The 24221-nt window shown below is 36.7% G+C and overlaps 1 protein-coding gene and 1 pseudogene across 3 annotated transcripts; both read left to right on the forward strand.

The window, feature by feature from the left end:
* The first annotated feature begins 779 nt into the window (after window positions 1-779).
* LOC117706134 (olfactory receptor 4M1) lies at window positions 780-11691 on the forward strand. Of its 3 annotated transcripts, XM_034498984.2 has the most exons (4): window positions 826-888; window positions 4713-4752; window positions 6748-7467; window positions 9390-11691. In XM_034498984.2, exons 3-4 carry the CDS (start codon window positions 6774-6776, stop codon window positions 9398-9400), a joined length of 705 nt encoding a protein of 234 aa, XP_034354875.2. In that variant the 5' UTR covers window positions 826-888; window positions 4713-4752; window positions 6748-6773; the 3' UTR covers window positions 9401-11691. The 3 variants fall into 3 exon arrangements, with proteins under 3 accessions (XP_076787223.1, XP_034354875.2, XP_076787222.1); XM_076931107.1 differs by having other exon boundaries at window positions 6748-11691; XM_076931108.1 differs by lacking the exon at window positions 4713-4752 and having other exon boundaries at window positions 780-888; window positions 6748-11691.
* Window positions 11692-21851: 10160 nt separating this feature from the next.
* LOC117706087 (protein-L-isoaspartate O-methyltransferase domain-containing protein 1-like) lies at window positions 21852-22583 on the forward strand (annotated as a pseudogene).
* Window positions 22584-24221: the final 1638 nt, after the last annotated feature.

The raw sequence follows: 24221 nt of genomic DNA on the forward strand, positions 1-24221 counted from the left end.
TATTCAAAACAGATGCATACAACTATTTGTAGTTTCACAGATAGCTGAAAGTTGTTTGATTTATGGACTATTCTTGTTATGTTAGTCATTATATTCCTAGTACCTATAATAATGTCTGAGATGCAGATAATTATTATATGTATATAGAAACATTGAATAAAGTTAGAAATACAGCTTAAATTAAGGACATAAGATTTCATCAAAACCCCAGGTAAAGGCCACAAGATGACTCAGTGGGTAAAGACATTTGCTGCAAACTCCAGTACTTACATGGTGGAAGGAAAAAAAAAAAAAACTCTTGCAAGTTGTTTTCTGACTTCTGTATGCTGTGCATGCATGAATTCACATACATAAACAAATAAAATAGTTTTAAAAGGTATCTTTTTAAAGGGTTTATGAAGTCTTAAGATTGTATTTGGACATATTTCCATTTTCCCAAGTATTTAGTACATTTGGTGATAAAATTTTTTTACATAGAGGTATTAGAATGATTATTATAGGGCTGGAGGGATAGCTCAGCTGTGAAAGGCCAGGCTCACAATGAAAAATATAAAAAAGATTATCACATGTTTTATAACAATTCCATCTATAACCTGGGAAACTAGCCATTTTCTGTGGGGAAATATGTATTTCTGTTCTCAACAATGAACCATACACGAACTTTAAATTACCCCCTTGGTGTTTTCTTCTCTTTGGCTATCTCTAGACTCCAGAGAGTTGACTTTTAGAGTTATATCCCATGGTATTAGTTAGTGTGTGGTTACATCAGGGCAAGACCTGATAAATACTAAAATATAGACAATGCAGTCTTCTTTATGGGTGTGAGGAGATACTTCTCCTAACTGTTATTTATAGATTCTAATACCATCCAGGCTGGAAAAGTAGTTGGTAGGTAAAAATTCTGTTAAAATGTTTACATAAATCATTTGAATTTTTAGACGACATGAATATATTGATAGAAGTAACTTAAAATTCTGTGAGAACAGTGTTGTAATACAGAAACCCTAAAGTATCCAGGGTAAAGAATTGGGTGAGCTGGTATTTGTGATGCTGTGTTAGAATGTATTAGAGTCAGCACTAGCAATTTTGAATGTAAATAGGGAAAAAACTTGATATTTTAAAATAAAAATTCCAAAATAGTAATCAAAGTCAGGGACGTGAATGAACAAGTCTGTATTTCAAATTTTCTCTCTCAAACTCACTTGATGATTTAAAAATTCTATTTAATCATCTACCCTTTCACAAAATAAGAGCCCTGAGCACCCTTTATTGAAGAAATTATGCTGATCTATAGCTAGGTATAAGACATGCTCTATCGCCTGAAGGGGCTTCTTTTCTATTATAGTTTGATCAGAATTTGTTGAACTCTCCAGTGAATATATGGACAGATTGTTGTTCTGGGAGCCTAGATAAAAGTCTCTCCTGAGCTTTCTAAAAAAGATTAATGCAAAATTTTAGGCATTTGGAAAGAAGGCTTTCTGCCAGACACTAAGGGATTGAACAAAATGAATTATTAACTGTCACATGTGGCTATGGGTTCAGAATCTGGACCAATAATGGTGGTAGTTACAAGTCAGATGTCCTTATGTTACTTTCTAAGATAGTTCTTAGCTGTTATTTTCAGATACAAGATTAACATTTCAATACAGAGCAATATAAGCAGATATCAAATGGAAGTATTTCAGAAATCATGTGGTTGGGTGGTTTCCATGTTTAATTTTACTTACAAAGGTGTTATATATACACATGAGTGTGCATAACATGCATACACATTTATATGAATATGTATGTATGTATATATATATGTGTGTGTGTTTAACAATAATAATAGTAAAGAAATTATCAGCTTGAGAGAGGGTGACATGGGAGGATAGCTATTGAGGGGCTGGAGAGAAGAAAAGGAGGAAGTGATTTACTTGTATTTCAACTAAAACATATTTAAATTAGTTTTTCCAATAGAGCTTTTCTGGTTATATTAACTGCACTTAAGGGTAGACCCCCATTCCTAGCAGGAGATGACCAACACAAGACAAACACAATAATATTTTTATAGATTTTTGGTCTCATATTACTTTATTTCGGCACTTTGTATCTTATTGACCTTTTTTTTGTATAGTATAATTTGTGATTTTTAAAAATTTGTATGTTTGTACATGTTCCTTGTGCTTTTTCTTTTTTAAAAGATTATGATTTGTTATGTTTATTTGCTCTCCTTTTTTGCTATTTCCTCGGGACTTTGAGATCTCCATTTCTTTACACAACATACTTTCATCATGTTCCCTGTTAACAGCAGGTTTGAAAGGATAATAGTGTATTCCATCTTCTAAAAGAATTTTTCAGTTAAAAAAACTACTGGAAAGAAGCTATTAATATTTCATCTTTTCTACCTATTGGCATGCGTGTAAACTCTAAGACTATAATATACTCAGAAAAATAGGATTTGTACATTTTTAATAGATTTCTTTTCCTTTATCAATATAGCATTGCCTTTTGTTTCTTTTTCTAGTCTCAGTTTTCACCATCATAGCCCCCTCATAGTCTATGCAAGCAACATGAATGGGCTTTAGCAAGATGAATTTCTGCACAGATTTCTATTTTTCCCCAAAGCAATGGTTCCCACGAGGAGGTCTTCAGTTCACTAACCTATGGGGAAGGACTTTGTGCCCCTAGCTGTCTTCATAACCATCCTCTAGATACTACGTCCCTGAAGATTAAATGAAGAATAGATGTTTGCTAAGTGCTTCCAAGAGGAGTGAGTATTATCCAGAAATTTGGGAAGCAAAGATGAGTGGATACAAGATGGAGAGAAAATTTTTTCTTTCAACTTTTTTAGTTTTTTTGTTTTGTTTTGTTTGTAAACACTGGAATAAATCATTCTACATGACAGTCTGAGGAAGAAATGCCCCGAATTGTTATTCATGGGTGACTTATCTCCTACAGAAATTTCTCACAAAACAGTTCCTTGGTAGGGATCTTACTGGCACAGTGCCCAGACTTTCTTAGATTGTAGCAGAGCATGAATATGTTGTTTTAATGACTTGGTAAGCTGCCTTGTCTTACACACAGGAGATAAAGATCTTGTAAAACTGCTGTTATGATCTCAAAGTCCGTCTAGCTTTGGTGATATGACAGTAGTAACAATGAGTCCACTTTAAATCCTGCCGGTTGTGTCTCCTAATTATCTTTGAAATAAAACATTCACTTTTCTAAATGGGTATTGCTGTTTTCCATGTAACAGCTTTCCTTTTCCTGAAATGGTCTCCTGCTCTATTATTTCTCACAGCACCTGGAATGATTGTCCTAAAATGTAAACTTATTAAGCAATCTCCCAGAGTTTATTATAAAGCACATTAGAAGCTATTAAAACTTAATTTCATTGTTGAAAGCTGCACAACTTGCTCTCTGTTATATTGTTTTGTTTGTGCCACCTTTTTGCAAGCATATGTGTGTGTGGTGTGCATTTGTATATGTGCTTGCAGGTGCCAGGATGCACATGTATGTGCAGATATATCCCTGGGTATGTGCAGACCTGAAGTTGACTGTGGGCTCCTTAATCACTCTTCACACTATATTTCAAATTAATTAATTAATTAGTTAATTAATTAATTTATTCTCCTCTGTGTGTAGGGTGGGTGGTATGTGTGCACATGTGCTAAGGATTGCACATGGAGACCGAGGACAACTTGAAGGAGCTGTGTCTCTCATTCCACCGGCTGTATTCAGGGGATTGATCTCAGTCTTGGTGACAAGGGCCTTTACCCACTGAGCATTTCACTGGCCACTTACTTTATTTTTTATGGTGTTGTCTCTTACTGAATCTGGAGTTTATTGCTGCTGGCTTGTCTGGGTACCCTTCCATCTCTGCCTCCAGAGTGATGGCTATAATTATAGAAGATGGCTACCACTCCTTGGTGTTTGTATGACTTTTGTAGATATGTATTCCTGGCTTCACATTTGTGTAGAAATACTCTATAAAGCCAACACCCAGCTCCAAAGTTTTGGATCTTTTACAGTAATTGGAAACACTTTTCTGCTGTGGGGCATTTTTGTTCATTTTTTTTTTTTCATTTCTAAAATGCCTTTCTCTTGAATTTTAATCATCAAACCGGAGAACTGTTTCTGAAACACCAACCTCTATACTATACTACAATGTATTCTCTGTTGGAATTCCATTTCTATTACATTCTTGTCTCTTGTTACTATGGGAATGACTCCCTTCCTTCCTTTATTCCTTCCTTCTTTCCTTCCTTTTTTCCTTCCTTCCTTCCTTCCTTCCTTCCTTCCTTCCTTCCTTCCTTCCTTCCTTTTTTCCTTCCTTCCTTCCTTCCTTCCTTCCTTCCTTCCTCCCTTCCTCCTGCCTTTCCTTTCTTTTTTCCTTCCATCCTTCTCTCTGTTTTTCTCTCTTTTGCATATTTACTGTCTGCTTATATTTCTATAACAGAAGTTTGATGAGGTTGAAGCTGTGCTATGTTCATAGATGTTATAACATTTGACACACAAAGTTATTCCCTAAATATTTATTTAACAAACAAATGAACAATTTATAGAAATGATATAAACTATGTGTCTGGGAATATCCTGTTAGATATTATATGTATAGTTTTTTTTGGCATGTGTAATTTAAAATATTCTGGGTATCATTAAAACTGTACATTTTCTGAGTCTATGGTTGCAGTAACAGAAGAGATGATTTTATCTGTTCTTTCCTGCAGAAGTCCCATGGCTCACCACAGCTATTTTGTGCATTCATATGTAAGTAGTAGGTAGCTGCTGAGCATTTTTGTTTTGATGAGCACCGTTGTTGTGTTGGCTACTGACTACTGGAGTGAGATACAGCAGAATACATTTCTTGGCAGCTCTGTGGCAGTGATGAGAGGTTGAGTCTCTATATTTCTTTCCCGAGGAATAGCCAGATTAATTTTTCTTATATAAAGTATAAAACTTCAAACTTTCTTAAAAGAGGAAAGCAATTCAGAAAGCAAATATCTCATTTCCTTTTCCTAAATTTTTTGTTGTTGTTGACTTGCTCCTGTGGCACAGCCTCAGTTGCCCTCTAACTTGGTATGTAAAGCAGTATGCTGTCAGACTTGTTATAGTTCTGCCTCAGCCTCCCACGCTGCTTGCATAACAAGCAGCTGCTACCACACCTTGGCTTGATTTTTTATTTTTTCCTGTTTATTTTGGTTTTGTTTTGTTTTGGTGTTTTTTTTTTTTTTTCTTAGTAGTGCTGCACTTAATATTGAATCTTAATACTGTTAGGATAATCTTCCTCTTTCTTTTGGAAACGGTAGAACTAATCAATATGAGAACGTGCTACAATGGCACACATTCCTACTTTTTAGATGGCTGTTCCTTCTTTCAGCCTTTTCTCAAGCAGTGAATCAAATTCACAGTCAACGTAGTGATGAGCAAAGGGGTTTTGAGAGCGGGCAGAGAGTTTAATTTTTATTTAAAATTTTTATATTATATATTTTGATTATGTTTTTCCTCCTTCCCTAACTCTGTTTCCTCCCCCCATCCCCAGATCTTCTTCCCCCATCTCCCCACCCAAATTCACTGGATAAATGCACACTGCAGCCATGCTCCATACACAGGAGTGATTGGCCAACACAAAATGGACTTCATGAGTTCTTTTGTTTGTTTTGTTTTTTTCATGTGTTTGTTTCATTTTGTTTTGTTTAGGTAGTTTTTGTCTTATTGGGTTTTTGTTTGTTTGTTTTCTGTTTTGATTGGCATGAGGTGGGGGAAAGGAGAGAGAGGATTTTCACAGGTACAGCCTGCATCACCCTCTCTTCTTTCTGTTTACCTGTTACCAAGGATTAAGCAGGAAAATTTTCATTATTCATTTACTACATATAAAATCATAGGGTTCGTTGTAAACTTCTTAGTTTACAAAGTAGTGCAGGCCAAGGAGATAGCTCATTGGTGCTTGGTGCTTTTCAAGAGGACCTGAACTCAGCTGTTTCCAGTACCCATGTTGAGCTGTTTATAGATCTGGCTCCAGGTGCAACTGATGCCTCTCAGATCCAGGCACCAGTGTGTATTCCCCACCCCCACATGCCTATAATTACAAATAATAAAAGAAAAACCAGAAAACAAGTATAAGCTTAGTTTTCATATTAGCAGGATTGCCCAGCAAAAAGTGATCTAGAGAGAAGAGTCTGCATTTCCGATTATCAATCTAAACGTTAGCTAACTACAGAAGTCAGTATAGGGTAAATAATTTGAAGAAAGTATTGCCAATGGGTTTTGTAAAAAATAAATTTTTACAGAATTAACAAGCTTATATTTGGCTTTTGGGTGTGTGGCATAGTCCCAAAGTAGGCTTTTAAATGTACGGTGTATCTCAGATCATTTTGGTATGTCTGGTTTTCAAGTTCATCATTTAATTTTTTAAATTAAATATAAAAGGGAAAGCAAAGATTTTCTAATACAATCTATTACTTCTCATTTTATTTTATGTGTATGGGTGTCTTGCTTGCATGTGTATCTGTTTATTACATGCATGCCTTGTGTCCATGAAGACCAGAAAAAAAATGCTGGCTATCCTGGGACTAAAATTGCACATTATTAGCTGCTCTGTGGGTGGTGGGAACTGAACTGAGTTCTCTGCAAGAGCACTAAGCCATCTTCCGTTACCCCACTATAATCTCCTAATGATAAAGATATATTATAATTTTGAAAATAGTGATGTAGTTCTAGCTAAAGATTATTTGTAGTAATTATAATTTCTTTTATTTTCCATAGCCATAATAAAAAATTAATTGAAAAAAATGGAGCCTGCAAATGATACCACCGTGACTGAATTTGTTCTCACTGGTCTATCTCAGACTCGAGAAGTACAGTTAGTCTTGTTTGTTATATTTTTATCCTTTTATTTATTCATACTTCCAGTGAATATCCTTATTATCTGCACCATCAGGCTTGATCCCCATTTGAGTTCTCCTATGTATTTCTTGCTGGCTAATCTAGCCTTTCTTGATATCTGGTACTCCTCTATCACAGCGCCTAAGATGCTTGTAGACTTCTTTGTGGAAAGGAAGATCATTTCCTTTGGTGGGTGCGTTGCTCAGCTCTTCTTCTTGCACTTTGTTGGGGCCTCTGAGATGTTCCTGCTGACAGTGATGGCTTTTGACCGCTATGCTGCCATCTGCCGCCCTCTCCACTATGCTACCATCATGAACCGCCGTCTCTGTTGTATCTTAGTGGCCCTTTCCTGGACAGGGGGCTTTGTCCACTCTATAATACAGGTGGCTCTCATTGTTCGACTCCCATTTTGTGGGCCCAATGAATTAGACAATTATTTTTGTGACATCACACAGGTTGTCCGGATTGCCTGTGCCAATACTTTCATGGAGGAACTGGTCATGATCTTTAGCAGTGGCCTGATCTCTGTGGTGTGCTTCGTTGCTCTTCTAATGTCCTATGCCTTTCTTCTGGCCATGCTCAAGAAACACTCAAGCTCAGGTGAGAGCACCAGCAGGGCTATATCCACTTGTTATTCCCACATCACCATAGTGGTGCTAATGTTTGGACCATCCATCTACATTTATGCTCGCCCATTTGACTCGTTTTCTCTAGATAAAGTGGTATCTGTGTTTCATACTGTGATATTCCCTTTACTCAACCCCATCATCTATACATTGAGAAACAAGGAAGTAAAGTCAGCCATGAAAAAGCTGGTGAATAGATATATTTTTTGCAAAGGAAAGTGAAAAATAAATAAATGATATATTTTACATTGTGTTAATCACAGGAAGTGGTGGTAATGTCACATTTACATTCTCTTATTTGAACTCTATTTTAAGATTTATTCATTTTTATTTTGTTTGTATAACTGTATAAATGTTTTTTCATCTGTTTATGTGTGTCATATGCATACCTGGTGTCTACAGAGGTCAGAAGATCCCATGGAGCTGGAGTTAACAGAGGGTTATGAGCCAATATTTAGGTTCTGGGAACAAAATCTGGGTCCCCTATAAGAACAGCAGTTATCTCAAACATTGAGTACTTCTCTCAGTTCTTAAACTCATCTTTTTCCTATATTTCTTTCTAAGGTAAAGCACAAACATAATGAAGTGGAACAAATTCACTCTGAAATGTCAAGCAGACTATTATTAGAATTTAGATTTAATAATGATCTCCTAAAGCACACATATTCATTAATTGTTCACTGAGTAACTATTCCATAGTAGGTCTGTGAGGAGAATGTATGTTGTGAAATAATAAAAATAAATAACACTTTGGAGATGTTTTCATTATATGCTTGAAGAAATGGCTAGCAAGTAAACATAATAATATCATGTTACCAAATTAAGTATTGTTGTATTTCATTTTTAGGTCAGTAGGAGTATTTGGCAAACTATCTTTCTGAGCCTGGAAAATGTTGTTTTCTTTGTCCCTTATTTCCAACTCTCCCAGACTTGATAGAACCTGAAGATTCTGTTCTATAAGTCATCTCAACTCCTATTTCAGGTGGCATGTATTGGACAGCATTACTGACCAATCTGAGGTCTTTAACCAACTATGGAAACAATGTTTATGCATACAGAGCACAATATAATTTGTTTGCTATATGATTTTTTCCCATTTCAAATGTATTCACCAATCAATTCACGGTTTTTATAGTCTACATAATAATCTTCAAAGGAAATCCAGTCCTGAAGGAAATAGCTCTATGCTGACTGGGATCAGCAGAAATGTATCTGTGTGTTTTAAATACAAACTTCTATCTCCTTGGTCATTTTTGTTTCCCATGGTTGATGTTTCCGTGTGTAGTATTAATTTAAATAAATTTAGTCTAATAATTAATGTTAAAATTTAGCACTATAATTTAATTATTTTCCATTAAATCATGTTTTATAGTTTATATAGATTATACCTACTTAAATATAATGTACTTCAAGGGGTAGTATATTGGTTATTAGGGAGTAATTTTTATACTCTGATACTTAGAACTCAATGACTAACCATGTTTCAGAGTATAAAAGGTAAGTATAAATATTTGAGTTGATAAGAATTTACTATTTGTCTAAATTTAAATGTTTAATTTTAAAACAAAAAAGTCTCCATAAAAGGAGTTCTCACTATATGTGTGCTATGTTTAATTTAGTCTTGTATTTGATGTTATAATATGACTTGATATTGAAAAAATAGATTTCTGTCAGTGTCAGGAATAACATACATGAATGATAAAAGGTCCTCCAGAGATTATATTTATTATTAATTACTTGCAGAGGTACATTTCTTACTTTAGGAGATAATTCAGGCATGGCCCAGTGTATCTCAAAGTGGAGTGGTGGTACGTTTATGTTGATTGTTTGCCTTAAACATTTTTTCTTATATTGACCTTCCTTCATCCTCTATGCTCAACATGACTTCTTTTCTAGGGACGCAATGACACAGACTACAATTCTGATTTCTGAATATTGAGTCAACACCTCATCACCTGGAACTGAATAAAACAGTACATTTTGAATGCGATACATTTTGAAACGTTTTTAAAAACATGAAAATTCAAAAGACATACACATAAATACTAAATAATGAATCATGGTTCCAGATTTTATATTACCTTATTGTCTTTATTTAATATCAGAATCAGCTAATATATATTCAAAAAGTTGCTTTTGTTTTATAACATATGCTTGTGTCATTATTGATAATATTACTTGAAAAGTGCCTGTTCACTTTTCGTGGTTTTCAAACACTAGTGTAAGAATATTTGTTGAACATACCTAAGCTAATAATGTATAGAAGCAGTAGTGCACTAATTGTTTACTTAGAAAAATTATCTGAATCTGAAGTTAATATTGACAAGGAGGGCCATGCTTTGGCAAACTACTGAGTCATGACCTAGCCTGCCTGACTCATGGAGAAAATAACTGAGTAGAAAGTTGGGGATTCATTTTGCCGTTCTCACCAATAGATGAGTGGAGATGATTTTTAATAGATCTGACAAAAATCCTTAGCTTTACTTTCTAAACAAACTTTATATTTTTCCCACTTTTAGTCACAAAAAAGTTCATTAGAAGTTCAAAATGAATGACTACATAAATATGACACAGTGGCCTGTCCCACTGGATTACTTGGCCCCAAATGCCATTAGTGTTAACACTGAGAATTAACTTAGGTAATGAACAATGATGGGAGAAACAGCCATTATTCACACCACACATTAGCTTGGTGGTGTAGTCAGTGCCACAGCATCATCCCTCAATAATCCACCATCAGCGCCAGCAAAATTCCAAGCTTGCTGAGAGCTAATTTTCCAATGTCAACTATTATTATACATTTCCTCTTGTTTGAGTTAAACTATCCTTTAGGATTTTTTTGTTTTGTATTTTTCCTTTTTGGTCTTCCAGTCTCTGCTACTCTATTCTTTTTTTTTCAGAGATTGCTGTTGAAGTTCTATTTTCAAAACCAGAAATACATAGACTTAGTAGCATAATTCCCATATGCCAAAATTGAAACTGTATTTAATCAGATGGATTTCTGTGAAATTTTACAGTCTTGGTTTTATTAATCTCATATTATTTTTCTAACTTCAATAGCATTCAAATGGCCCTTACTTAATCTAACAAAAATTCTCAACAGTATTTTACATTTTTTCTGCATATAATTTCTAAAAATAATTCATTAGATGTTCAAAATATATGATCATGTAAATGGTGACACAAAATGTGGACAGTATTTTGGAAAACATATCCCATCAATCAGTAGCTTGTCAAATAAGATTATAAAGTTTATAAAATTTATTCATCAAACACTATTAAAACCAGTTCAGTTGATCTATCCTGCTTTGTTTCATAATCTAATTGACAATTTTAAAATAAATGAATGTTGGGGGTTAAGTACAAAGTAAAAAATTCTTTGCAGAAACATGTGACTTTTAGATTTTCTACCAAGAAAGTATTTATGTTTAATTTGTTAACATTTTCATTTATTTAAACAAATGCTAAAGAGTTTCCAACTGTACAATGAAAGTCCAAGAAGTTGTTTTCTAGAACTCTTTCTAAGAAATTACCAGGTAATAACCTTCAGCCAATAATATGAAATATAAGAAGCTGGAGTAAAAGACTGGTATCATCTGGATTTGGATAGCAAAGTGAAATAAAGTACAATAAAATCATAGAATTACAAAATTTCATTTCATTTTCATCCTGATGATTTCACTAAAAAATAGATATGTATCTTGGATAAGCATTGTCAAAATTAATCTCTTGCATCACACAGACATTTAAAACTAAAATAAAATTGTGAATTCAGAAAGTAAACGAAGAGAAATAGCTGTATGTGAATATGTGTTCAGTTTTTCAAGGCTGGAGAAATGGCATGGGAATGATTATGTATAGATGACAAAGACAAAGGCTCACATAATAGTATATTTGCAACCACCAGAGGTCACCAGAAGATTCATTTTCAGGGTGGTAATAAAGCATTTCTTTTAAAATCCCCAACTCATAAGAAAGATGTAAGAGACAAAAAGTTATGAACCATATGAATGTAAATAAGACTTTTCAATTTTTGTTGATATATAGCATGGTACTCACTGACTTTCGTCATGATATTTTTGTACATGAATATAAGTTGGTCACTTATCTATTATTTGTCAACTTTACAGTCTGACTATATCTTCTTATGTTATGCTAAATCTTCAAATGAAAACAATAAAGTGCTCATAACATATTATATCTTCCTCATATTCAACTCCTCCTATTTTCCAAGAAGAGATGGCAAAGTCTTTAGAGAATATATATTGTTTTAGTATCCCATAAGTTAACTATGACAATTTAGATTTAACAATAGTTAAATATAGATACTATCTAAACCAATGTTATGTTCATGGTGAAGAAATATAACACTCCCACAGATATCTGGTTAATACTGTTGTATTCAGGCTCTTCTTATCCAAGAAAAGGAGACCAGGACAGCTCTTTTATGAATTTGAAATTTTTATTGAGCCACACAGACCCAGCCTCGGGCATGCCCTCTTGTGACTACCATTCTAAAAAGACAGCCCCAGCTGAGAGACTAGGGCTGATATAAAGGTAAAAACCACGTTTAATGCATCCTGTTAGCATAGCTATGATGGCTGGTATTTTATTTATTTATTTATTATTTATTTATTTATTTATTTACACTCCAGATTTTATTCAACACCCCCCATCAACCTTCTGACTGTTCCAATCTTATACCTCCAACCTAGCCCACTGTCTTCATGAGGCTGTCCCCCATCCCTGACCTCTAAACTCCCTGCGTCCTCCAGGCTCTTGAGGGTTAGGTGCATCATCTCTGATTGAACACAGACCCAGGAGTCCTCTGCTGAATATATGTGTTGGGGGCCTCATATCAGCTGATGTATGCTGCCTTTTTGGTGTTCCGGTGTTTGAGAGATCTCAGGGGTCCAGGTTAATTGAGACTGCTTATCCTCCTACAGGGTCGCCCTCCTACTCAGCTTCTTTCAGCCTTTCCCTAATTGAACCACAGGGGTCAGCAGCTTCTGTCCATTGGTTGGGTACAAAGATCTGCATCTGACTCTTCCAGCTGCTTGTTGGGTCTTCTGGAGGACAGTTATGATAGATCCCTTTTTGAGAGTGCTCCATAGTCTCAGTAATAGTGTCAGACCTTTGGACCACTATGATGGCTGTTACCAAGTGTGGCAAAATACCAATTTTTAATAAGAAGACCACAGTTGTGTTACCATGGTATTTCTGTCTGATTGAGGAGCAAAAAATTGTGATTGCAGAACCAGAACAATGTAGGTTAGTAAAATTTCTGTAAGTATTGTACATGTCTGAGGGTCAGGCTGACCTCAGTTATAGCCAGAAGTTTGGTCAGGATTTAACAATATGTTTTTCTCACATATATATGCCCTTTCACCGGGCCAGAATCCTAGCTGGTCTGCTCCCATGTATACACCATATCCTAACCCATCCCAGAGGAACCACTGTACTCAGAGTAGTGGAGGGACCACTGCACTCAGAGCAGTGGAGGATCTGCTGTACTCAGAGCAGTTGAGGAAGGTGGAGTCCCAGGGGTTCTAACATGCCCAGGATCATAGGATTTCAGGATCCCAGAGGCAGCCTGAGTCCCAGGAGCTCTTGCACCCAGGACCTCAGGATCACATGATCACAAAGACAGCTGGACTCTGAGGAGTTCTGACACAACCCAGATAACAGAAGAGACAGGCCCTAGTCAGAGACAATGAGTACAGGTAGCACTCGAGATAACCAGATGGTGAAAGGCAAGCACAAGAAAATAAGCAACAAAAAACAATGTTACCTGGCATCATCAGAACCCAGTTCTCTCACCATAGCAAGTCCTGGACACCCCATGACACCGGAAAAGCAAGATTCAGATTTAAAATAATTTCTCCTGTTAATGATAGAGGAATTTAAGGAGGACATAAATAACTCCCTTAAAGAAGTACAGGAGAACACAGGTAAATAGGTAGAGGTCCTTAAAGAGGAAACACAAAAATCCCTTAAAGAATTACAAGTAAACAAAACAGGAGAAGGAATTAAATAAAACCATCCAGGATCTAAAAAATGGAAGTAGAAATAATAAAGAAATCACAAAGGGAGACTACCCTGGAGATAGAAAACCTAGGAAAGAGATCAGGAGTCATAGATGCAAGCATCACCAACAGAATACAAGAGACAGAAGAGAGAATCTTATGTACAGCAGATACCATAGAAAACATTGACACAACTGTCAAAGAAAATGCTCCTAACCCAAAACATCCAGGAAATCCAGGACACAACGAGAAGACCAAACCTAAGGATAATAGGTTTAGATGAGAGTGAAGATTCCTAACTTAAAAAGCCAGTAAATGTCTTTAACAAAATTATAGAAGAAAACTTCACTAACCTAAAGAAAGAGATGCCTATAAACATACAAGAAGTCTACAGAACTCCATATAGACTAGATCAGAAAAGAAATTCCTTGTGTCACATAATAATCAAAAAATCAAATGCTCAAAACAAAGAAAGAGTATTAAAAGCAGTACAGACCTATAAGAATTACACTAGACTTCCTACCAGAGACTATAAAAGCCAGAATATCCTGGATTGATGTTATACAGACACTAAGAGAACACAAATGCCAGCCCAGACTACTATACCTAGCAAAACTCTTAATTACTATAGATGGAGAAACCAAGATATTCCATAACAAAATTACACAGTATTTTTCCATTAATCCGGCCCTATAAAGGATAACAGATGGAAAACTCCAACACGAGAAGGGAAACTACTATCAAGGACTTCCACAGAAAACCAGATATACTGAAACTAATAGAAGAGAAAATGGGGAAAAGTCTTGAACACATGGGCACAGGGAAGAAGTTCCTGAACAGAACACCAATGGCTTATGCTCTAAGATCAAGAACTGACAAATGGGACCTCATAAAATTGCAAAGCTTCTGTAAAGCAAAAGACACTATCAATAGGACAAAATGGCAACCAACAGATTGGGAAAAGATCTTTACCAATCCCACATCTGATAGAGGGTTAATATTCAATATATACAAAGAACACAAAAAAATTAGACTCCAATCAAATAACCATATGGGGTACAGAGTTAAACAAAGAATTCTCAACTAAGGAAACTCGAATGGCAGAGAAGCACCTAAAGAAATGTTCAACATCTTTAGTCATCAGGTAAATGCAAATCAAAACAACCCTGAGATTCCACCTCACACCTGTCAGAATGGCCAAGATCAAAAACTCAGGTGATAGCAGATGCTGGTGAGGATGTGGAGAAAAAGGAACACTCCTCCATTGTTGGTGGGATTGCAAGCTGATACAACCACTCTGGAAATCAGTCTGGTGGTTCCTCAGAAAATTGGACATAGCATTACCTGAGGACCCAGCTATACAGCTCCTAGGCATATACCCAAAAGACACTCCAACATATAACAAGGACACATGCTTGACTATGCTCATAGCAGCCTTATTTATAATAGCCAGAATCTGGAAAGAACCCAGATGTCCTTCAACAGAGGAATGGAAATGTGGTACATTTATATAATGGAGTATTACTCAGCTATTAAAAACAATGAATTCATGAAATTCTTGAGTAAATGGATGCAACTAGAAAATATCATCTTGAGTGAGGCAACCCAATCACAAAAGGACACACACTGTATGCACTCACTGATAAGTGGATATTAGCTCAGAAACTCGAAGTACCCAAGATACAACTCACATACCACATGAATCTCATGAAGAAGGAAGACCAAAGTGTGGGTGCTTAGTAGAAGGAGTAACAAAATACTCATGGGAGCAAATATGGAGACCAAGTGTGGGACAGAAACTAAAGAAGGGATTGTCCAGCAACTGCTCGACCTGGGTATCCCTCCCATGTGCAGTCACCAAAAGCAGAAGCTGTTGTGGATACCAAGAAGTATATGCTGACAGGAGCCTGATACAGCTGTCTTCTTAGAGGCTCTGCCAGAGCCTAACATGTTCACAGCTAACCATTGAACTTATCAAGAAGTTCCCAATGGAGGAATTAGAGAGAAGGCTGAAGGAGCTGAAGGGGTTTGTGGGCCCATGGGGAGAGCAAGAATACCAACCAACCAGAGCTCCCAGGGTCTAAACCACCAGCCTGGGAGCACTCAGGGAGGGACCCATGGCTCCAGCTGTATATGTATGGGAGGATGGCCTTGTTGGGCATAGTTGGGAGAGGAGGTCTTTGGTCTCATGAAGGCTGGATGCCCCATTGTGGAGGAATTCAAGGGTGGGGAGCTGGCAGTGGGTGGGTGGGTGTGGGTACACCCTCACAAAAGCAGGAGGAGGGGAGATGAGATAGGAGATGTCTGGGGGAGAGAAATGGGGAAAGGGGATAACATCTGAAATGTAAATAAATAAAATATCCAATAAAAAATATATATTTATACACACACACACACACACACACGCGCATGTGCACACGCATAGGCACACACACACACACAATAGGCAGAAACACTCAGAGCAATTTCAATCCTTGTTTATGTAGCTAATTGTGAAACCTATGAGCTGTTTCCTTTTCTATAGTTTTACTCAGGTCACACTTAGCAAACACCTCAGCAGGTCTTTGTTAATTGTTTTATCTGTTAGAAATATCTCTAATTCTTTCTACTTTATCTTTAAACTACAAAACCTTTTATTCTACAAATCAAGGGATCAGCAGAGGATTATTGTAACTTCTGAGATAAATCTGGTCTATCTCTGTTATATTTCTAGGACTGAGGAAATAATTATGGAATGATTTCAGGCACCCATTGAACTTCTCATACAGATTGAAAAATACGTAAAAGGTTTCTAAATCATTCCACTCTGGCAACACTATGATTAATTAGCCAGAGATAAAGGTCTATATGAGTCAAGCAATTGTTCATTTGCCCTGTCTATGATGTCCATTATAATAATACACCTATCTATCCTTCAGGGACTTAGTGTTGCCATCTGGCCCTTGTTCCTCTGGGATTTATTTAGAGAGACTCTATTTAAGTTATCTAGTTTAGCATCTATGTCTCTTATTTTGTTTTCTGACATATGAAGAAAGACAATGACAGAGATCATTAGGTAGCTGGGTCCTTCTTAGAAGGGGGACCAAAATACTCACAGGAGAAAATAGGGAGACAAATCGTAGAACAGAGACTGAAGGAAGGCCATCCAGAGACTGTCCCACCTGGGGATCCATCCCATATACACACATTAACCCCAGATACTATTGTGGATGCCAAGAAGTGCTGGCTGATAGGAACCTGATATAGTTGTCTCCTGAGAGGCTCTGCCAGAACCTGACAAATACAGAGGTGGATGCTTGCAGCCAATCATTGGACTGAGCATGGGGTCCCTAATAGAGCAGTTAGAGAAAGTACTGAAGAAGCTGAAGAGGTTTGCAACTTTATAAGAAGAACGACAGTATCAACCAACCAGAACCCCCAGAGTTCCCAGGGACTAAACCACCAACCAAAGAGTACACATGGGGGGACCCATGATTCCAGCTGCATATGTAGCAGAGGATATGTAGCAGATGGCCTTTTGGGGCATCAATAGGAGAAGAGGCCCTTGGTTCTGTGAAGGCTTGATGCCCTAGTGTAGGGGAATGTCAGAGAGGGAGGTAGGAGTGGGTGGTTGGGTGAGGGAAAATCCTCATAGAAGCAGGGGGAGGGGAATGGGATAGGAGGTTTCCTGAGGGGAAACCTGGAAAGGGGATAACATTTGAAATGTAAATAAATAAATTATCCAATAAATTTTTTTTGAAAAGAATAAAAAAAGCTATTCTACCTATATCATTCCTTGACATATGCTCAAAGGACTTGACATCTTAACTCAACAGATATTTCCTCATCTATGTCAGTTATTACTCTATTTACAATATCTAGGAAATGAAAGCTATCTAAAGTCCTTTGAAAGATGAATGGATACTGAATATATAGTATTTTTGCACAACGGAATACAATTCAGCTGTCATAAAAATGAAGTTTGCATTCTGTATTGAATTAGGAAATGTTATAATACCTAACATAATCCAGACTAGGAAAGACAAATGCCACATGATATTTCTTATTTGTATATTCTAGCTGAATTGGAAATTTCTAGTTTCCTTGGAGACATAGTTGGGTCATGTGATATTTTTCTGGAAACTGTCTAATGAGAGGATGTTTTGTTGAGGAAGATACATGGGAGGATGTTTTGCTGAGAACAGACACATGTTATTTTTCTGGAAACTGCTTGAAAAAAGAACATGCAGTATTTTGCCAGAGTGGATACTTGAGAGAACACACAATGTTTGGCAAGAGTATGAGTGTAACACAATAGACAGTGGACTATGCTGTGGCATTGGTTTGCCTTGCCACTCTTTGCTGGTCTTCAATGGGCTTTGCTGATGCTGGGCTTTGCTGATGATGCTGTGTCATTAATTTGCCTTGCCTTCTTCACTGGTTACCACTTGTCATGGACTTTGTAGAAAGAAATGCTCCAAATAACTTCTTGTGATATTTCAGTGGCTTCTTTCCATTTCTGCAGACTTGGGCTGATTAGCAGAGCCTTGTGATTTCTTCTGCATTGAACTGTCATTGAAGACTTGTGAATGATGTTTGTGAGTTGATCGAGGTTCTGCTACTGATTTGTTTTTAGTAGCCGAGTAGTACTCCATTGCGTAAATATACCACATTTTCCATATCCATTCCTCTGTGGAAGGACATCTGGATTTTTTCCAGCTTCTGGCTATTAAATAAATAAGGCTGCTATGAACATAGCTCTATCATATAACATGTGTCCTTGTTATATGTTAGAGCATCTTTTCAGTATACACCCAGGAGTGGTATAGCTGGGTCCTCAGGTAGTTCTATGTCCAATTTTCTGAGGAACCACTAGACTGATTTCCAGAGTGGTTGTACCAGCTTGCAATCTCACCAACAATTTTTAGGGTCATGGGAATTTAAGAGAAACAGAAAATAACAAAAACTATTTCAATATCCATTGCTTGCCTCCTAGAAAACCCTGTTGCTGAAAATATACATAATTTGGATACAAGATTTAGAAGAATTAAAATAGAACCAGCCTAGCTAGAAGCATCTTCCTGAAAAATATTTTTCATGGTAGAGGAAGTTGCTGTAAAAGCTGCAAAGGAAAAGAAGCAAGTTGTCCTACCCAGCTGCAAAATCTAGGACTCACAATGATCAACAGAGAAAGCCCCAAGGGTAAAGTCATGGCACCTATATCTTGGGGATAACTAAAAGCTATCTAATTGAACTAAGGCCTGCTCAATAGGAGAGAATTCATGCCTCATACAATAATCTAGCCAACTACCTATGGCTAGTGAATGTCTAGATCCTAGATAAAAGCCTACTATTTTTGTTTTTCCAAATAAACATAATTTGTAACCTCATTGTAAATACCTATCCTTATGCCCACAGATAAATATAGTTATCACTGTTCATTAAATGAGTGCCCTTCTTTTGTACCCCTCAGGTGGTCATTACAGAAATCTGCAACTGGTCAAATGACCCCAGTTCATACAACCTGTATCACAATCCCATTAATCACATTGTCAAATTTTGCCAGGAGCCATCTAGGAAAACCTAAAAACTATCAAGAAATCTTCTTGTGATGGTTCCACCATGGATTGTAAATCTATGATGGTTTTGCTTCTTTAGGCAAGGCTAAGAAGATTACACTTTTAGGAAAGATTTTTGCTACTGATATGCTTTTCTTGTTGTTTGTATGTATATGTATATGTATATGTATATGTATATGTATATGTATATGTATATGTATATGTATATGTATATGTATATGTATATGTATATGTATATATATATATAACCACTAGTTATTAGCCCACTCTTTTGAGCAGATCTCTGCAGAATAACAAAGATGTACTGTTTTGTAGTGATTCTATATAAACAAATAGATTATTACATTATTTCTTAATTCTTAATGATGATCCTTTAAGAATTCCTAAAATTATATTAGCAATTAGTGAGATCTTTTATACTAGGCCTGCTATTATGTCCTTTCTGATGTCAAAGCTGCAAAGAGAACTCTGCCAGTCTTCAAGTGTCATGAGTTAATTGCTTCTTAGATAGAAAGCAGGCATTTACAACTTAGGGAACATGCAATAGATTGTAAAATGATTAACCAAAAGTCATGAAAGGGGAACAATTTATTATAGATACAAGGACAAAATAAAATATTGACTAGGCTTATCTATAGAAAACTTATAGATAATGAATGTTCAGCCAGGTAATTACTCTTAATGGATATGCATGTAAACATTCTCTGTTGTATACTCTTATCCAATTTATAATTTGAATTTATGTTTGAACTTCTAGTGAACTTTTGTTAAACAAAACAAAACAAAACAAAACAAAAAAGGATGCTTGGATAAACCATGTGATCTATTCTCCTAGAAAAGATACAGAAACTTAGAAATTACAAGGCAAGTTAAAAAAATTAAGAGAGTAATATGCAGAATGCAGAGGGAAAGAGGAAAAAGGAAGAAGCTGGAGAGAGAGAGAGAGAGAGAGAGAGAGAGAGAGAGAGAGAGAGAGAGAGAGAGAGAGAGAGAGAGAGAGCAAGCACAGAAAGAGCAGAGAGCAGTCAGGCTTTTTCTTATTCTCCTTACCATGAGATAGAACAGATATTTTCTTAACAGAAAGGCAGGCTTAGTCTTACAAAGGAGGTCAAAGCTTTCTTCTTACACACTTTGGTTTAATTAATTTAGCAACAAAAGGGTAGAAGCATTTTCTTTCTCCGTGCAACAAAGATTGGAGCTTATTTTTCATCCAGAATGAGTGAGTTCTTTCTGCAATGGTGCCTGGTCTTTTGTTCCATATGTATATATAAGTATGTCTGTGTGTGTATAACTACATACTTACAAGTATGTACAAGTATGTAGCTGTACCCAAGAGGTGTGAATAGATATGTGTACATATGTATGCATGAATTTGTATATGAATTTATGTGAGTATATCCATTTGCCTATGTAAATTTTTTTCCTTCTGTGAGCATGACTCTCTTCTTCTGGTTCAATAGGAGTGATCACGGAACTTTGTTTATTATCTTGCCTGTTCTTTGACTATTTATGTTTATTGTTTTGCTTGTTCCTTGACTATTTGCATCTATTGTATTGCTAATTTCTCAACCTAGAACTGGCCTTAATACTTGCATGTAATTAAAATGGTATAAAAGCAAAAAGGAGGAGGATGAGGGATGGGATAGAGGGTTTATGAGGAAGAGAATGGGGAAAGGGGATGACATCTGAAATGTAAATAAATAAAATATCCAATAAAAATGTTTATTGCTCCAAACCAAATGATTACACTTACAGAACTTTTTTATTCCAAAGCAATTCTTTACAGAAATTGAAATAAAAATCGATTTAAAATTAACTTTGATAAAACATGTGCAAATAAAACAATAACTGTCTTACACTTCACATGGAAGTGTACAAATACAGACACCGAGAACAGAAAAAGAGAGAGAGAAAGAGAGAGAGAGAACAATACTGAAGCAAGAAATTGCTGTCACAATAAAAAATATTGTGACAATTGCTTGAGAGTATTCACAGAAAACAACCTGGGGGTCTTATCAGTGGATAGACATCTGACAGCAATGACACTGTTGTTGACTTGAATGAGAAGGGCACCCATAAGCTCATATTTTTGAATACATTGTCTCTAGTTGATGAAAATGGGAGCATTTGGAAAGGACCAGCAGATATGGCATTGGCAGAGAAGGTGTATCACCAAAAATGGGCTTGGCAGTTTTCAAATTTCAGGCCAATTCCAGTCAGCTCACCCTCTTTTTGGCTTGTGGTTGTCTTAACACAAGAACTCAGCTGCTTTTCCAACATCATGCTTACCTGCCTGCTGCCATTCTCCCTCCCTGATACATAATGGCCTCTATCCCTCTGAAATTGTAAGCCTCCAAATTAAGTGCTTTTATGTAAATTGCGTTGGTAATGATGTTTTGTCATGGCAACAGAAAAGTAAGTAAGATGGATGGATGTTTGTATCAGAGAGTGCCATATTACTGTGACAGACCATGTATCTTTAGAGAAATGTTGAAGAGTTTGAGTCTTTGTACTCGAAAAAACGGTTGAATGTTATAAATGTACTTAAAGAGTGGTCCTGGTGGACGCTTTGTCGGGGCCAGTCCGCTGTCTCTGCTGGGCTCTGCCCGCAGCCCGGCCTAACGCAGGCTCCTGACGCCTGGGCTGGAATGGGGCTCAGAGGACCGAGCGGGCAAGCGGACGCTGCTGCTGCTGCTGTGTGAGCATCTCCTGCGTCTTTGGTCCTTTTGGAATAATTCATGGGATTGAACGTCATTCAGATGTGGTGGAGTATGCCAAGGAAAAAACTGGAGAGCTTCATCAAAAATAGTGATAGCTTTTATAAATTTGAATTCTGTGAACCCGCACTTGTGGTGGATAATTGCCTTCAGATAGCTTCTGACAATCATCAGTATGATCGAATTTACTGTGGAGCTGGAGTCCAGAAAGATCATGAAAACTACATGAAGATCTTACTCAAAGTTGGGGGCATATTGGTCATGCCTATAGAGGATCAGTTGACACAGATTATGCGGACTGGACAAAACTCTTGGGAAAGTAAAAATATCCTTTGCTGTTTCTTTTGCACCACTAGTACAACCTAGTAAGAATGATGAGGGCACACCGGCTCTGTGGGGTTCCCCTCCCCCCAAACACCCCCCCCCCCCCCCCCCCCCCGTCCCTGTGTGCTGTCAGGAATCTCCAAGAATTGGCTCCTATTCACATTCGGTGCGCACTTAGATGAGGTGCAGGCCAAGGGGATTCCACAAAGGGCTCCACCCAAGAGGAAAAGAAAGAGAGTTAATCAGAGAATTAACACGCATTTGTGGGTAATCAGCTTATCCCTCAGCCTCTAGATAGTGAAGAGGATGAAAAAATGGAAGAAGACAGCAAAGAAGAAGAGGAGAAAATCACAGCGAAGCCCTGAAGCGCGAGGAGCCACCTCAGAACCTACTGAGGGAAAAGATAATGAAATTGCTACTCCAGAGTCTTTAAAGGCTTACTTGACATATTTTAGAAACAAATAACTTAAAGCAAGGAAGAATGCCTACTGAGAAACTCCCTTACTCTTGTAAATGTAGTGTTAATTAGGAGTTAGAAAATTACTTCACTAGAATGAATTATTGCAGAAAAAAGAATGTTATTTCTCTTAATGACAGAAATGATGTATTCAGTGATTTAAAAGAGTCTCTTTGTTAAAATCTATTTTTCTTAAATCTTGAAGAATTACTGTTTTGATCTCAAAGTGGAATGAGTCAATAGTAAGAACTTGTATACAGTACTCTTTCTGGTTCTTCATGGATTTGTAGCATTGGCGGTTGAATTTCATTCTATAAGAGGGTGATACATTGTCACACACATATAGGCTTATTTAAATTGCAGTTTGCATTTCTGTTATTGGAGCTTGCTTATCTAATAAAGAAAGCAAATGCTTGTAGACCTACTTACTTTTGTTCTAGACATATTCTGGACAACATATGAGTGCAATACTAATTCAAGATACTGAATAATTTAGCTTTAAAAAACCATAGACTTCATGAAATTTTATAGACCTGAAACTTAAGCTTTTGAATCTATTGCCAAAAGGCATGGGGAAAATTCCTGCTTTTCTCATAGAGACTTTAAGAGCACAGCTAGTGAATGTTAAGGTAGAAAGTGATTACTTGACACAACTAGTTTGTATGGGCCCTTTGTGTTCTCAGTATTTAAAGGTAATAAGGTTATCTTAACAGTAGAATTTTAAGTGGTAGTATATTTAAGATTGCCTTTCCAAGTGGATATTTATCTTTGACAAGGTAGACTACACTGGCCCCATCTGCTCTGAGTCTTTCTAATATAAAAATAGTCATGGAAGTTGTATGTAGATGCCTTTGTATTAAAATTTCCTTCAGAAAAAAAAAAAGAGTGGTCCTAGTAAGAACTTAAAAATTAATATTGTTGAGAGCCACGTGGACTGTTCAGGCCCAGCTCAATAGGTTTCAGAGGAACACAATATTAACAATGAGGCAAAAGAACATTCTTGAATAGTTTGGGGGAGGGGGGAAGCATGGCTTTTTTTTTCTTGTTGTTTTAAAAATCTTGCTGAGGCTAAATTGAAAAGTTTTGGAATAATTTCTTTGGCAGAAGAATTTTCAAGGTTATATTGACTATGCTGTGTGGCTATTAGTGATCACACTTACATTGATCTATAATGGAAAAGAGAACATGGGACAAAAAGAAATATAAAATGTATAATTTACAGAAAAAGAGCACCAGGAAAATTGAATGTTGGAACCATGGTTTGTGCTGAAAAAAAAGGGGGGGGGGGGAATGGAAGAGGGAGTGGAGGCCTCAGGGTGAGAACTTACCCAGTTAATTCTACAGCTTTGAGGAGAAAGCAATCATCAGTCCCCACAAGAAAGGAGAGTTAGTACACATTTAATTCAAGGAGGGACCAGATTCCATACCAAGATGGCATGAGAACTTGGTAGCATCAGCTACTAAAGTTCTGGCTTTAGAGTCATGACAGATCCACGTTTCACGGTTCAGGAAAGCCATGCTTGTGGCATGGCTGCCCTGTCATGGAGGTTTTAAGAAGCCATTGTGTGAAGCTGTGACTGAATTGTGTGGGAGATGCCAAGTGTTGGAAGTCCAGAGTTATGTAGTGTCTGCCAAACAGAGTTCCT

Source organism: Arvicanthis niloticus, chromosome 3 (genome assembly GCF_011762505.2).
Source record: "Arvicanthis niloticus isolate mArvNil1 chromosome 3, mArvNil1.pat.X, whole genome shotgun sequence".
Taxonomy (NCBI): domain Eukaryota; kingdom Metazoa; phylum Chordata; class Mammalia; order Rodentia; family Muridae; genus Arvicanthis; species Arvicanthis niloticus.